Here is a 15,706-nt window from a genome sequence, read left to right on the forward strand (position 1 = left end):
GTGTGCAATTCTAGGCTGGACTGTTCTTGGCCTGCTTGGCATGGTTGCTCTATGGTTTCAGAAATGTGTCTTGACATAGAGCAAATCACTTGTGGCCACGGGAAGCACAGATGGCGAATGCAACGGTTTGGAAACACAGGCACCTCACAGGAATCCTAGATTCCTGATGTTAAAATAAACACAGCTGAGTGGCAAGTCAGATATTCGTCATAAACTCTAGAATCTTTTCTGATGAATGCCTGCACAAGTGACGTTCGATGCTGTAAACACTGTGCCTCAATGTCCGTGCTTCCAGGTCTAAACCTTTTTTTAGTGTTAGACGTGTTGCTGGCATCAGCCCTGTCACCAGCCCTGATAAGCTGAGCCCACAGCGTGGAAAAAGCTTAGCAGTGTTGTTATACATTTTATTTTCTTCCAGCTATTCTTTTTTGTGCATCTTTCTTGATCTTTTTCCCCCTTTCAATTCCATTACTATATTCAAAGCAGCAATAAATACTCAAGGGCTTAGAAAGAGAAGAATTCTCGAGGCCATCACTAAATTGCAGTTTAAAGACTCAAGACCACATTGCCTAAAATGTATGTTCAAGTATTCTTTTGTGACTTAGAGCACAGCAGTAGTACTTATTGCACATTGGTTCCCCAGAGTCCCTTTTCAAGAGTTGGGGGCGGGGCAGTGCACGGCCCGCAGCCCTGGCAGAACCACCTTGCCCTTGCGGTGCAGGTCCCCTTGGGCACCAGTGTTCAGGCGCTGCACCAGCAGCTTCTCGTAGAGCAGGGGGTGGTAGGCCCCGAGTGTGCAGGCCGCGTCGTAGTACAGCTCGTGGTAGTGGCACAGCTCCGTCTGCCTGACGGATGGGAGGTATTCGTACACGTGCACCTCACTGCACAAGGACATCATGAGGAGGATTCCTGGGACGGAAAGAAAATGGAACCCGATGACCTCCACGTGGGAAGTTCCTATTGGCAGGGTGGTGGGGAATGACGGTGACCAGAAAACCTTGCTCTCCAGGCTTCCCACTTCCAGTGAGTGGGTATACTGGTTCATGGGTGTGGGGCATATGAAGATATAATCCTAGCCTGGCTTGTGTGGCTCAGTGGTTGAACATCGACCTATGAAACAGGAGATCACAGTTTGATTCCTGGTCAGGGCACATGCCTGGGTTGTGGACTCGATTCTCAGTGTGGGGCATGCCGGAGGCAACCGATCAATGATTCTCTCTCATCATTGATGTTTCTATCTCTCTCTCCCTCTCCCTTCCTCTCTGAAATCATTAATATATATAATCATTTATATATAAAGATGTTATACTAGCAGCCCTGGCCGGAGTCTCAAGTGGTTGGAGAGTCATCCCCTCGATCAAAAAGTTGTGGGTTCGATTCCCAGTCAGGGCACGTATGGAGGCAACTGATTGATGCTAGTCTCTCACATCAATGTTTTCCTCTCTCTCTAAAATTAAAAAATACATATCCTTGGGTGAGGATTAAAAAAAAAAAGATGTAATACTAGTATATATATACTTGTTCAGTTGAGTACTGTGGGATTGAAAATAAAACACAAAGTTACTAAACTTAGAGACTGCAATCTAGTGAGTGACAGATCTATATCCCCCAAGTTAGACTACCAGGTATCAGATTGTACCCTCAGGTTCCACCTGATTTGCAATAGAACTGCTATGTTCCAAAGAAACATGTTACATAAAACTGATTATAAAATAACTGCTTGATTATAAATTAATATAAAATAGCTGTTTGAATGAGAAGAAATGGAGTTTTAAACAGTTTAAAATTCATACTAAAAATTATTTTTTTCACTGAAACTGTCAGTATTGGAGTTGCTTTAATTTCTTTGTTTTACTGTTCAAATAGTGAGCTGTAACCCCAAACATCACTGAGCAAACAGAGTTTGTGGTCTAGGCCAACAGGCTTTCTTTTCCTAGAGCCACCTCATTAACACCCTTTAAACATTAAAAGAATGTGCACACTCCTTTCATTACAAAGATATCCCTGCCATGGAAAAAGCAAAGTCACACAGTTAGAGGCCATATTTGTTTGTAGAGGATAACCATATTTCTAATTAAGCAGCCCTGTTTGCACCATGAAAATCCCCACAACCAGAGGAAGTCCTGCCTAGGAGACACCGGGAGAGAAGAGAGGAGGGGCCGGTTTTGCCCAGGAGATGCAGAAAGCTTGCCCAGGGAGGGTAGGCCCGAACCTAAAGGGCGGCCTGCAGACAGGGGGCGGGAGGGAAACAGAAGGGGTGCTGCTGCCAGAAGGACACAGGTACCTGCTTGGAAGACTCTGAAGATGTGAGCCGAGAGCCACGGCCCTGTGTTGTGGCTGAGAGCAAAGCACATTCCTAACAAAGAGAAGGTGAGTTCCTTCAAATTCGATGAAGGAGTTGTTCTCAAGGGCAAGGTTAAAACCCCCAGTTCCTCTCAGTTCTAGCGGTTTCCTCCTCCTCTTCCTGCTGCCCCACTGTGGCCCCTTTCAGGGTTGGCAGAAAGTGACAGGCACTCAGGTGGGGCCCAGAGGGACCCACCAAGGCAGGACAGCCCCTTCTCCCTGAAGTCGCGGAGGGCAGTGGGCACTGTTCTGAGTCGGCACCGCGCAGGCGATGAAGTCCCGCCTCTGAGAAGCAGTTACTGCTCGACGAACATTTTTCTATTCCTCACAAGATCATCTATAAAGAACTGACATGGTAAATGAGAATGCCATGTGCCCAGGGAAAATTAAATTCTCCTTTATTCCCAGTTCCTTTCAACCTGCAACAAACAAGAACCTGTGTGACGTGCATGCTTTCTCTCGATGAGGGCACAGGACCTGTGTCTGCGGAGAGAGAAGAGCTTTGGCATTTCCTAATCAGAGCTAGGGAACAAGTTCTTGGACATGGCCTCCCCGCACTGGCTGCCCTCCCCGCCCTGGCTCTGGCCTGTGGTCAGTCCTACACATTATGCACGAGTGCAATATGACAACTTGCCTGCAGGCGGCAGTGAAGAGGCTTGGAGGGAGTCTGTTCCCCAGGTGGTTCTGAGAGGCAATGGCAAAGGCACTCATCCATGGGGACTGCAAGCAACTATATCCTAGCTGCTCTTTGCAATTCTGGTTCTAAAGTGTCAGTCAGTTTGTTGTTCCTCTTCCTACAGCAGTTCCCACACTTCAGACTGAAGTGAATGGCCTGGACAGCTTGTTAAAATGCAGACTCCTGGACTTGTCCCCATTCCCAGAGATTTGGGTTCCAATGGCTTATGTTGAAGCTCAGGAAACTGAATTCTTAACAAGCAATCTTAAACTATCTGTGGTGAAAGCCCATTTAGAAAGTCCCAGTCGATCACAGAGCAATACTTTTGAAAACACAGTAACAATGAATTATTAGAGACACGTATTTGGATGACATTTGGTGTCAAATTTCTATAAAAATATCTAAATACTTTCCATTTCCACAGTAATCTGGTTGTAGACCAATCACAAGCATTCCTGGTCCAGTGCTGGCCCACCACCCATGCTGGTCTAAGACATACGTTCTCTGAAAAAAACTGCTGTCAGGGAGTCCCCAAGCTATCTCACAGTAGCCAGACATTCTACCTGCTGGGCAGCAGACACACCCAGGAGATCTTGGGGTAGGTTCCCTATATATCCTTACTGTCTATTGTCTTGGTTTCAAAGGGCTACTAGGTGCTTGAATCTGATCTTTAAATCACATATTTGCTAAATATACAATACTAGAGGCCCAGTGCACAAAATTCGTGCACTGGTAAGGTCCCTAGCAGCTGCTGGCTGCCAGCAGGGGCCTCCCTCCCTTCCCCTGGCCAGCTCCGCCCCCTGGTTGAACTCCGGGACAACTCCTGGTGGAGGGACAATTTGCATACTACGCTTTTTAAAAAATATATATTTTATTGATTTTTTACAGAGAGGAAGGGAGAGGGATAGAGAGTTAGAAACATCGATGAGAGAGAAACATCGATCAGCTGCCTCCTGCACATCCTCTACCGGGGTTGTGCCCACAACCAAGGTACATGCCCTTGACCAGAATCAAACCTGGGACCTTCCAGTCCGCAGGCTGATGCTCTATCCACTGAGCCAAACTGGTTAGGGCCATACTACGCTTTTATTATATAGGATAGACTTTGTCATAAAACTAGACAAAATGTTATGGTTTCACTATAAGTAAATAGGTACATTTTAGCATTTTCATAAATATTTTTTATTTTAATTTTTTATTGATCTCAGAGAGGAAGGGAGAGGGAGAGAGAAATAGAAACATCAGTGATGAGAGAGAATCATTGATCAGCTGCCTCCTGCACACCCTATACTGGGGATCAAGCTCACAACTTGGGCATGTGCCCTTGACCAGAATCGAACCCTGGACCCTTCAGTCAGCAGGTTGACACTCTATCCACTGAGCCAAACCAGCTAGGGCAGTGGTCGGCAAACTGCAGCTCGCGAGCCACATGCGGTTCTTTGGCCCCTTGAGTGTGGCTCTTCCACAAAATACCACGTGCGGGCGCGCACATACAGTGCGATTGAAACTTCGTGGCCCATGCACACAAGTCGGTTTTCGGCTCTCAAAAGAAATTTCAATTGTTGTACTATTGATATTTGGCTCTGTTGACTAATGAGTTTGCCGACCACTGAGCTAGGGCAATATTTTGCATTTTAAAATAACTTCTAGGGCTTCAGAAATACAAAACTTGCCAATTAGTTCATGACAGTCCCAAACGAAGGGCAATCAATGGAGGTTCAGAACATGTGGCTTCTCAGCTCAGCATCTGTGTAACTCCTACCTGACACAGGCTTAGTTAGCAACAGTGTTCCCCATGTCGTGCTGTGCCCATATGTATGAGTGGTTTCCTGTGACTATGAGCTTTTGCCATGCACCCTAAAATTTATCTAGTAGCAGAATCTGCTCTCAGTGTTTAAATGGCAGCCATTAATAGTGAAATTAGAATGGCAGCACCTTCAATAGGAAAATTAAATTATACTCATTGGGTACATGTAAAAGATGGACAAAATTTATGGTACCAAAGGTAGAGAATATTTTTATTTGAAATTATTTTTCAGGCTGCCTGGTCAAATCATTTAGCATGTGAGTACATTTTAATTTATTAAGGCTGTTATTACATGTAAATTTGAGTTTAGATTCAGATTTTGGCATATAATAAGTACTGAAAATCTTTATTAAATGTGGATATATCTAGGACTTAGTAATACACAAAACCCTGAAGATGGCATTTCTTCTGACAAGTTCAGAGTATGTGTATCAGGGTACAGGGGGTGTGGGGAGTAAATACTGTGGGAGAGGGGGGAAGGGTAAGGACAGGACTAGAAAGACCAGAGCCCAGGTACTACTGAGAGATCTCTTCAATTAAATTCAACATTTATTAAATGGGTCACAGTGCTAACCATTGAGGATTTAGAAAACATTTCTTTAAGGAAAAAATTATCAAATTAAACTAAAGAAGTAACCTTTAAATTAAAAACAGGGGCTAAGCCCATAACCTAAAACTCTAAGGGTGACTTGAGGAAAGTGTCTTAAACATTGTGCTGAGGAAAGTGTTGGGCACCACACCAGCCTCTCTGCTGAGGTGTGCGATGCTGAGCCCGTCGTCCAGACATGACAGCCACCACCAGTAAGGTTCCAGGTCGGGAGTCCCCTCCCAACCCCTGGGCTTTATGACTGGCTGTGAGGACTATATAAGCAAGGATACAAGGCAAAATCAGCAAGGAAAAGCCACAGGGGGAGAGAAGCCCAGGGGACCCGGGGGGAGGCTTCCAGAATGCTGTCTGAGTGGTCACACAGGATTACTCATTATCCCAGCAACACGTGTGAAATGCTGCCAACCAGGAAAGCTTCGCAGAGAACCAGCACTCCAGGTAGGTTAGCACCGGGGGCTAGCCACGTAGGCAGGCTCTATCTGGCGCAAACCAAAACTCCAGACTCGAAGGAGGAACGCAGGTGAGCCACACTGCTTGCACAAACAGTCTAGACAGAGTGAACCATTCTTGTCTTACCAGTTATGACAGTGAAAACCCTCCCCGAATCCAAGTCCCCAGATGCCAACCTTGTACAAGGCCTTTATGGAGCAGCAGGCAGGCCTTCTATGCACAGATACCATATACATATAAATTCAAAGTGTGACCTCGTAATCATTTCCCCATGCAGTATCGACACAGGGAATTAAAATCTGCGGATGATACAAATGTTACTACTATTTCTTTCATTTCCTCTCTTATGACTGTTCAGGATTATCCAAAAAGCAAGAATACAAATCATCTAATACTATGCTATTCAGTAAATAATTTTTAAAAATAATCACTTAAGGAACTTTTATGTTAAATAATTTTATTTATAGATTACTAAATAGAAGCTGTTTCATCACTAATAAAACTTTACTGCTTTTGATATGGAACTATAGTTTTTGATAGGTAGATCAATATTTAAAACTCTTTTTCATGTGTTTTAACAAGCCAATCAAATGGGCACATGGCCAGCTTTTTAAAATAATTAAACATAATTCAATTAATGTTAAGTTTCTTGGCCAGATTTTATAAATAAGTCCATACTAGGGATTCATTTAAAGAAAAAAAAAAGCGTAATTTTTCCAGGCAATTATGACTCAAGAGGCATTCATGTGCCAAATTGCATTTTTAAAATACTGTATAATGCAACATAATTATCAAGCCAATTAAAAAGCATTTACACTGGTCTTAATAAAATGTCACATTACATAACTCAGCATAACAAGCAATGTGTATTCATTTGCTCAGAGTGTGGATAAAAAGCAAACTTCAACTCATGCTCCGATTATCACAAATTCGGAATGAATGAGGCTCCTTCTCTGAAATTCTACTATGCAGATATTGATGTATCTGATGTTCTTTCAGAGTCTAGTATAGTTTAATTGTTTAGCCTTTAGCTGTACTGTAATTACACTAAAATTTTCTTGCTTTTCACCTGGCAATATTTAAAGTAACATCCAACATCATTAAAAATAATATACTTTTCTCCTTGATGAACATATTCTTTCAACATGTGGCAAAATAAGCTATGTATAAACACAACATATTGGCAGTGACAAGAAAAATACTGGTTTATATCACTTCCATTAACTACTGAATGCAATTTTTATGTTAGGTAAATTAGGAATTTCTGAGACTGACCAATAGAACACTTATATTTTTCAATGAGTGATGAGGGTGAAAGGCTGAGTGTATTGAATATGCAGTCTAATGGAAATCTAACAGCTGTTTGGTGGTTTCTCCATAAATCCTATATAATAAAAGCCTAATATGCAAATTGTCCCCTCGGGTAGTCATTTAACTGGGAGTTCGACCAGGAGTTCTACTGGGAATTTGACCACTCGCTATGATGTGTGCTGACCACCAGGGGGCAGCGTGGAACATGGCGGGCGTTGGTGACGTGGCGCTGGCAGCGGGTAGCAGTGGGGGTGCTGCTGGCCCCGATGGACCCAAATGAAAGTGCCACCCAGCGTGGTGGGATGCTGGAGCAGGTGAGCTGGCGGTGCCAGGCCAAGGTGAGTGTGAGCAGGGGCCCGATCGCTCCACAGATGGTGACCAGTGGAGGCGGTGGAGGGCGGGGCTGCAGCTTGGCTCCCAGGCACTGAGGGAGCTGGGCAGGGGGCCCAGCCCTGATTGATTGCCCCACAGGCAGCATGGTGGAGCAAGTGAGTGGGTGGCACCAAGCTAAGGCGGGGTGCCAGGTGGGGCTGTGGAGTTGCAAGGCTGGGGGTGCGAGCTGGGGCCCAATCCCTGCAGGCCATCCCTAGGGATCCCACCCATGCATGATATTGTGCACCGGGCCTCTAGTTCATTATAAAATAGAAAAGTGTGAGAAGTACACTTAAGATTATTTATGGAACGAAAGTGTTGTGTTTTTTTTTAAGTTAGATTTCCAGAAAATATTTGTAATTAAAAGGTGGTTTGGAAATTTAAACATCTTATAATAAAAAATAATTGAATAAGCATCTACTATCCTATCTAATAAAAGAGTAATATGCAAATTGACCATCACTCCAAGACACAAGATGGCCATCCCCATGTGGTCAAAGATGGCTGCCCCCATGTGGACACAAGATGGCTGCCACAAGATGGCCTGCAGGGGAGGGCAGTGTGGGCCGTTAGGGGTGACCAGTCCAGCAGAGAAGGGCAGTTGGGGGTGACCAGGCCAGCAAGGGGAGGGCAGTTGGGGGGGACCAGGTCATCAGGGGAGGGCAGTTGGGGGGGACCAGGCGTGCAGGGGAGGACAGTTGGGGGGGACCAGGCCTGCAAGGGAGGGCAGTTGGGGGGGGACCAGGCCTGCAGGGGAGGGCAGTTGGGGGGGAACAGGCAAGCAGGGAGAGCAGTTAGGGGTGACCAGGCCAGCAGAGGAGGGCAGTTGGGGGAGACCAGGTCAGCAGGCAAAGGCAGTTGGGGGGGGGGGGCAGGACTGCAGGGGAGGACTGTTCGGGGGGACCAGGCCTGCAGGGAAGAGCAATTGGGGGGACCAGGCCTGCAGGGGAGGGCAGTTGTGTGTGATCAGGCCAACAGGGAGGGAAGTTAGGGGTGACCGGGCCAGCAGGGGAGGGCAGTTAGGGGCAACCAGATTGGCAGGGGAGGGCTGTTAGGGGTGACCAGGCCAGTAGGGGAGGGCAGTTAGGGGAAACTGGGCCATCCGGGGAGCAGTTAGGCGTCGATCAGGCTGGCAGGGGAGTGGTTAGGGGTTGATCAGGCTGGCAGAAAGAAGCGGCTTGGAGCAATCAGGAAGGCAGGCAGGCGAGCAATTGGGAGCCAGCAGTCCTGGATTGTGAGAGAGATGTCCACCTGCCCTCAAGGGGTCCCAGATTGGAGAGTGTGTTGGCTGGGCTGAGGGACACTCCCCCTCCACCCTCCATGCACGAATTTCGTGCACTGGGCCTCTAGTCTATATATATAAAAGCCTAAGTGACCGGACAACTGAACAACTGGTCAACCTGTCACTATGACATGCACTGACCACCAGGGGGCAGATGCTCAATGCAGGAGCTGCCTCCTGGTGGTCAGTGTGATCTCACAGCGGGAGCGCCGTTCAGCTGACTGACCCATCCTGGTGGCCCACCAGCCCAGGGGCAGCCACTCACTCCCTCAGTAGTCCTGCAGGTCCAATCTCTGGAGAATGGGCCAGGCACCGACGGACCAACTTCCCCTCCCTAGATGCTCTGCAAGGAAGAAACAATATAAAAGTGGCTGCCAGGTGGCTCCCGACAACTGGCACGAACGTCAGCGGGATGGATCCAGATCCCGGGCCGGCAGGAGAGTCCCACAACCTGCCCAGAGGCCAATTGCATCCCAGCCCCCTCCTAACCCTTTCGGGATGGGCTCTAGACGCAGGGCTCATGGCTGGTGAGCGCCGCTGTGGTGACACCAGCTTCTCCAGATCGGGACTGACTGGGCGTGAGCAGCAGGGCCGGGATGAGCGGGAGTGGCAGGCAGGAGTTGGACTGCCAGTTTCGGCCTGATCCCTTCAGGCTACCCCAAGGGATCCATCCATGCACGAATTCATGCATCAGGCCTCTAGTAGTAAATAAAATCACATAATGTGAGAATAATACTTGAAGGCCACTATTTAGCTCATTTATTTGGTGGTAACTAACACACATTCAGGATTCATTATTTACAGAGAAATGCAAAATTTTTCTAATCAACATAATTGCAATGCATTTTTACATAATCATAAATATGGGTGTTCTGTGGCTTGTGATTTTGTGTTACTATGTCATTATATTGTGTTAATCATGAGTTTGGATGCTATATTGGAAAATCAAAATCCCAAAAACAGTATAAAACAGAAAAAAGAAAGGAAGTTATGACCTGTTAAGCATATTATGCTTGTGTGTATATTAAATAGCCTGAAATGATAGTGTTTGCATTGAAGAACTGCAGAAATATTACTTATAATCAGTAGTGCTGCCTTTTAAAAGGGTAGAGGGGTGTTGGTGGTTTCTACAATAAAAATGTTGTCAGTTGTGGATTTAAGTGAGCTCACCTCTGTGCTGCTGGTGCGCCCTGTGCTACCAGCCTGTCTGCCTGGCGGTGCTCAGCCTCTGAGCCAGGCTGGGTGGACACCAGCTTCATGTAGGTGGCAAACCAATCCAGCCATGCTTTGTGACCCCAGGTGAGCTCACTGGCCTTCTATAAAAATATGTCTTTATGAGAGCAAAATGGAAGCTGTGAGATTCCAAGTAAATTGCTATTTATCCTCAGTGAGGCTATAGTACAAAGGGACTTCACAGTGCCAAGTTACAAGGTCAATCTCTAAAACCCAACTAGGGATTAGAGAGAGAACTGCTACTCATATGCGAACAACTAGCTCCCTAATGGGCTGTAGGTAAGTAACCCAATAAGATGAAAGAGTTGTTCCAAAGAAACAAGTCTTTATGGATCATCTAAATGAATGTAAGCCGTGTTACTTCCTTTTAATTTAGTAAATACATGTGCAGTCCAAGAGGTGCAAGGGCCCCTTCATTGCTTCTCTAGAGAAAAGGATCGTACAAGTAATATATTTCCAATGTATCTACTGGGTGCCTCTTTCTCTGAACTGTAAGAAAAATATGGGCTCTGATCAGAAATTCAATGAAAAAGCAGTATATTAGCACTTTCCAACAAGTATCAAAATGTCATACCCTTTGCTCAGCACTAATACTCCTGATAATTTATCTTAAGGGAATGGTTTAAATGAAAAAATCTATATATTCACATATAGAATAGATTATAGCATATTATTAGTACATAGATATAATAATGGTTCATCAATCTGATTGATACTATCAAATAATTTGAAAAGTATTTCAAATTATTCAACAACTAAAGGCAGGCATAAATTATGATATACCTATCTGATGTAATGATTGGCCTCTACAATATCAAAGAAAGCAAAAGTCTATTTTTACCTCGATTTATCTTAATGAAAGAAAGATCTTCATACATTTTGGAAATATAGTCTTATTTGACCAGCATAAAATTTGAGGTGAGGCACATCACAATAATAGTAAACAGTAAATATTAGCTATTGTGCTAGGAACATGATACTTTAAAGATAAACGTACTATTAGTATCTTTATTTTCTAGTTGAAAAAACTGAGGTTTAGATACATTCAGTAACTTGCTCATGATCACATATTTAGTTGGCTGTTGGAGCCAAGATTTGATTCTGGTATCTGTAGAGTCCAAGATATCAACCATACAGAAGGAGGTGGATATCCTTCTACATGTGAGACCAGTTGAACAGTAGGTGAGAGTCTATAAGGTGACATAAGGTACAACTTCCCATTCTTTTGTTCTTCCCTGCATTCATTAAGCTAACATTTATTGTGTCTGTTGTGTGGTGCCATGAATCAAAGGAGCCCCTTTTATTACAACAATATTTAGAATAAGTAAAATCTAGATAAGGTCAAGATTTGGAAGAGTATAGAATAAAATAAAATCAGGAAGGCATACTGAGAGTGAGGGGTTATTTGGTGTTTTAAAGAATGTTTAAATATTTGATTATAATGTATATCTCCCCTTTGTATAAGCCCTGCAAAGGATAATCCTATCTAACAAAAGAGTAATATGCAAATTGACCGTACCTCCGCTACACCCACAAGCCGCGCCCACAAGCCACGCCCACAAGCCAATCAGGAGCGAATATGCAAATAAACCCAACCAAGATGGCTGTGGCCACGGAGAGCAGGAGGGAGGCTTGGGTTTCCCCCCTGCAATGGAGGAAGCCAAGCTTTCCGCCTGCCCTTGTCGGCCCAGGCCTCTACTCAATGCTACAAAGTTTCAATGATAGAAGATAAATAAATCCCAACAAAAATGGCGGCAGCCACAGGGCTGGAGAGAACAGGAGGCTTGAGTTGCCCCCGGAGATGGAGGAAGCCAAGCTTTCCGCCTGCCCTGGCTGGCCCAGGTCTCCACTCCAGGCTATGAAGTTTCAATTATAGAAGATACATAAATCCCAACAAAAATGGCTGCGTCCATGGAGCGAGCAGGAGGCTTGGCTCCGCTGAAGGCTACAAAGTTTCAATTATAGAAGATAAATAAATCCCAGATACCAGGGCCTCCGATTGGGTCGCCGGGGTGTGTGGTCAGCCTGCAAACCACCACAGGCTCCTCGCCAAGGCCACCCCACGCCCCAAGGGAACCCCCACTCTGATCCGGGACACCCTTCAGGGCAAACCAGCTGGCCCCCACCCATGCACCAGGCCTCTATCCTATCTAATCCTATCTAATAAAAGAATAATATGCAAACACACAAGATGGCTGCCCCCATGTGGTCAAAGATGACTGCCCCCATGTGGACACAAGATGGCCACCACAAGATGGCCAGCAGGGGAGGGCAGTTGGGAGGCAGGCCTGCAAGGGAGGGCAGTTGGGGGTGATCAAGCCTGCAGGGGAGGGCAGTGAGGGGTGACCAGGCCGGCAGAGGAGGGAAGTTGGGGGCGACCGGGCCTGAAGGGAAGGGCTGTTGGGGGGGGACCCAGGCCTGCAGGGGAGAGCAGTTGGGGGGGACCAGGCCTGCAGGGGAGGGCAGTTAGGGGTGGCCAGGCCTGCAGGGGAGGGCAGTTAGGGGCAAACAGGCTGGCAGGGGAGCAGTAAGGCATCAATCAGGCTGGCAGGGGAGTGGTTAGGGGGTGATCAGCCTGGCAGGCAGAAGCGGTTAGGGGCAATCAGGAAGGCAGGCAGGCGAGCAGTTGGGAGCCAGCAGTCCTGGATTGTGAGAGGGATCCCAGATTGGAGAGGGTGCAGGCTGGGCTGAGGGACACCCCCCACCCCCATGCACAAATTTCGTGCACCGGGCCTCTAGTCTTAAAAAACAGTTGCAAAGAAAAATCTTATAAAGCAAGACAGGATCATTCTTTTCCTTAAGTTTTGCTGAAGGCTTTGCACCAATATCTATCAGGAGAAATAAATCTCTAAATCTCCTTTGATGTATATCTTTAAATAAATGAGATTTCTTAAAAAGTTTGTCAAAATTTCACTAAATTCGCATAATGACCTTGTTACTAAAAGTCAAAATGTATTTGCACAGTTATACTAAAGTGTCTTGAAAATAATTGAGTAATCAGTTACATTTTTTATTTAACAGCAGTAAATGTTCATCTCTTTAATAATAATTCTTCAAAATATTTTGTTTGGTAAAATTGTTTGTGATAATATGATGTTAAAGAAGTAGAAAACATGGTTTAAAATATTCATTTAGAAACTGAGATGACTAACTTCAGTATAATCATAGATATTAAAACTAGTAAATATCTTAATAATATTAAATATCAAAAGAATGAAACTAGATTACAGTTTGTTCCCATGTACAAAAATTAATTCAAAACGGATCAGAGATATAGATATAAGATCTAAAACAATAAATTACACAGAAGAAAACATAGTTACTAAAATTATGGACCTGATGTAGACAGCATTTTATGAATTTGACCAAAGGCAAGAGAAGTAAAAGCAAAAAAATAAAAAAATAAGTGGGATTATCAAACTAAAGAAGCTTTGGCATAGCAAAAGAAACTACCAACAAAACAAAAAGGCAACTGACTGAATGGGAGATGATATTTGCAAACAACAGCTCCAACAAGAGATTAATATCCAAAATATATAAAGAGCTCATACAACTCAACACCAAATAAAATAAAATAAAATAAGCCAATTAACAAAAGGGCAGAGAACCTTAACAGATACCCCTCCCAAGAAAACACATGGTCAACAGGTATATGAAAAGATGTTCAACATACTAGCTATTAGGGAAATGCAAATAAAAAATTAAAAAAACTACAATGAGATACCACGTCACACCTGTTAGACTGGCTATTATCAACAAGACAGGTAATAACAAGTGTTGGAGAGGTTGTGGAGAAAGGGAACCAACCCTCATTCACTGCTGGCTGGAATGTAGACTCATATAGCCACTATGGAAAACAGTATGGAGGTTCCTCAAAAAATTAAGAATAGACTTACCAAATGACCCAACAATCCCGCTTCTGGGTATTTACCCAAAAAACTGAAAAACATCTATTTGCAATGATATGTGCATAACTTATATTCATTGCAACATTATTCACGGTGGCCAAGACATGTAGCAAACCAAAATGTCCTTCAAAGGGGGATTGAATAAAGAAGATGTGGTACAGCCCTAGCCAGTTTGGCTCAGTTGATAGAGCATTGGCCTGTTGACCAAAGGGTCCCGGGTTCGATTCCAGTCAGGGGCAGGTACCTCGGCAGCAAGCTCCTCCCTGGCCCAGGCCCTGGTGCAGAAAGCAACCAACCAATGTGTTGCTCTCACATCGATATTTCCGTCCGTCTTTCCCTCTTCCTTCCACTCTCTCTAAAAACCAATGAAAAAAATATCCTTGGGTGAGGATTAAAAAAAGAAAAGAAGATGTAGTACATATATACTATGGAATACTACTGAGCCATAAGAAAGAACCATATTATTTCACTCATAGGTGCTATATAAAACTGAAACTTGTGGACAGATAGCAGTGTAGTGATAGTCAGAGGGAAAGGGGTGGGTGGTGGTACGGGGTGGAAGGGGCCAATATATGGTGACAGAAGGTAGTTGGACTTTGGTTGGTGGGAACACAATGCAATATACAGATCATGTATCATAGAAATGTACACTTGAAACCTGTATGATCCTATTAACCAATGTCACCCCAATAAAAGTAATAAAAATTAAAAATATATATTTTAAATAGGCTTATAATGAAAGTATAGTTTAAGTTACTTAATATTAAAATGTATTTATATTACATCAATATTATAATTGTTCACCTATGTATCTCCAATTAAGTTTAATTATAAAAAAAAAAAGCATAATAAGCCCTAATGGGTTTGGCTCAGTGGATAGAGCATCGGCCTACGGACTGAAGGGTCCCAGGTTTGATTCCGGTCAAGGGCAGGCATGTACCTTGGTTGTGGGCACATCCCCAGTATGTGCAGGAGGGAACTGATCTATGTTTCTCTCTCATCGATGTTTCTAACTATCTCTCTCCCTTCCTCTCTGTAAAAAAATCAATAAAATATATTTTTTAAAAAGCATAATAAGTTATTAGCTTTGGTAAGTTCTCTGAGTAAGTGAACTGCACACTTCTGAAGTGTTTTTCCAACAATACTAGTAAAATGGTTTCAGCGAAGAGGTCAGCGTGTTCCTCAAACCTACATGAGCTGCTCTTCCTCTGTGAGTAGAAACACAGTGTTTGCATTTGCAGATAAAACAAGAGGAATTTATGTAGTTGAAAAGTATTTGTGCCTAAATTTGATTTTACCAGGACATCTTGCCCAAAGAAAACTTCTCCATAAGAACCGCTAATGCATAGGTTGCACAGAACCCAGGAAAAGCACAGCCCTGCGACTGCATTGAGATTTTGGATACTGCTGATGCAGAAGTATCCCAGGCCACTCTCACTAGGAAACACTCAGAATGGTGCACTGAACAGAAATTTCTTCCAGACTCATCTTCCCTTCAATAGTAATTGCTAGATCTGGGAAAAATGGCGGTCGAATAGGCAGACCTTTCTTGCACCTCCTCCCAGGGCCAGACTTGAAATAAAATTAAAGTGGGGAACATACAACTGGAATTACCAACTGAAATCCAGCTGAGGAGGAGACATATCAAGGAAGGACAAAACACCCGGAGACTGGTAAGAAGGTTGAGGTGATGAGAGGAGCTGGCCCAGCTTCCAGC

At 44.3% G+C, this 15,706-nt stretch overlaps 1 protein-coding gene across 1 annotated transcript in view; it reads right to left on the reverse strand.

Annotated features, from left to right (window-relative positions):
* Window positions 1-652: 652 nt before the first annotated feature.
* Window positions 653-15,706, reverse strand: part of ST6GAL2 (ST6 beta-galactoside alpha-2,6-sialyltransferase 2) — a gene marked incomplete at both ends in the record, with an annotated part of 47,681 nt that continues 32,627 nt past the window's right edge. Inside the window, one exon of the mRNA XM_079778231.1 lies at window positions 653-909. Coding sequence (XP_079634357.1) covers window positions 653-909 — 257 coding nt within the window. The remainder of the gene's footprint in view (window positions 910-15,706) is intronic.

The sequence above is a fragment of the Cnephaeus nilssonii genome (assembly GCF_951640355.1).
Source record: "Cnephaeus nilssonii genome assembly, chromosome: 7".
In the NCBI taxonomy this organism is placed as follows: domain Eukaryota; kingdom Metazoa; phylum Chordata; class Mammalia; order Chiroptera; family Vespertilionidae; genus Cnephaeus; species Cnephaeus nilssonii.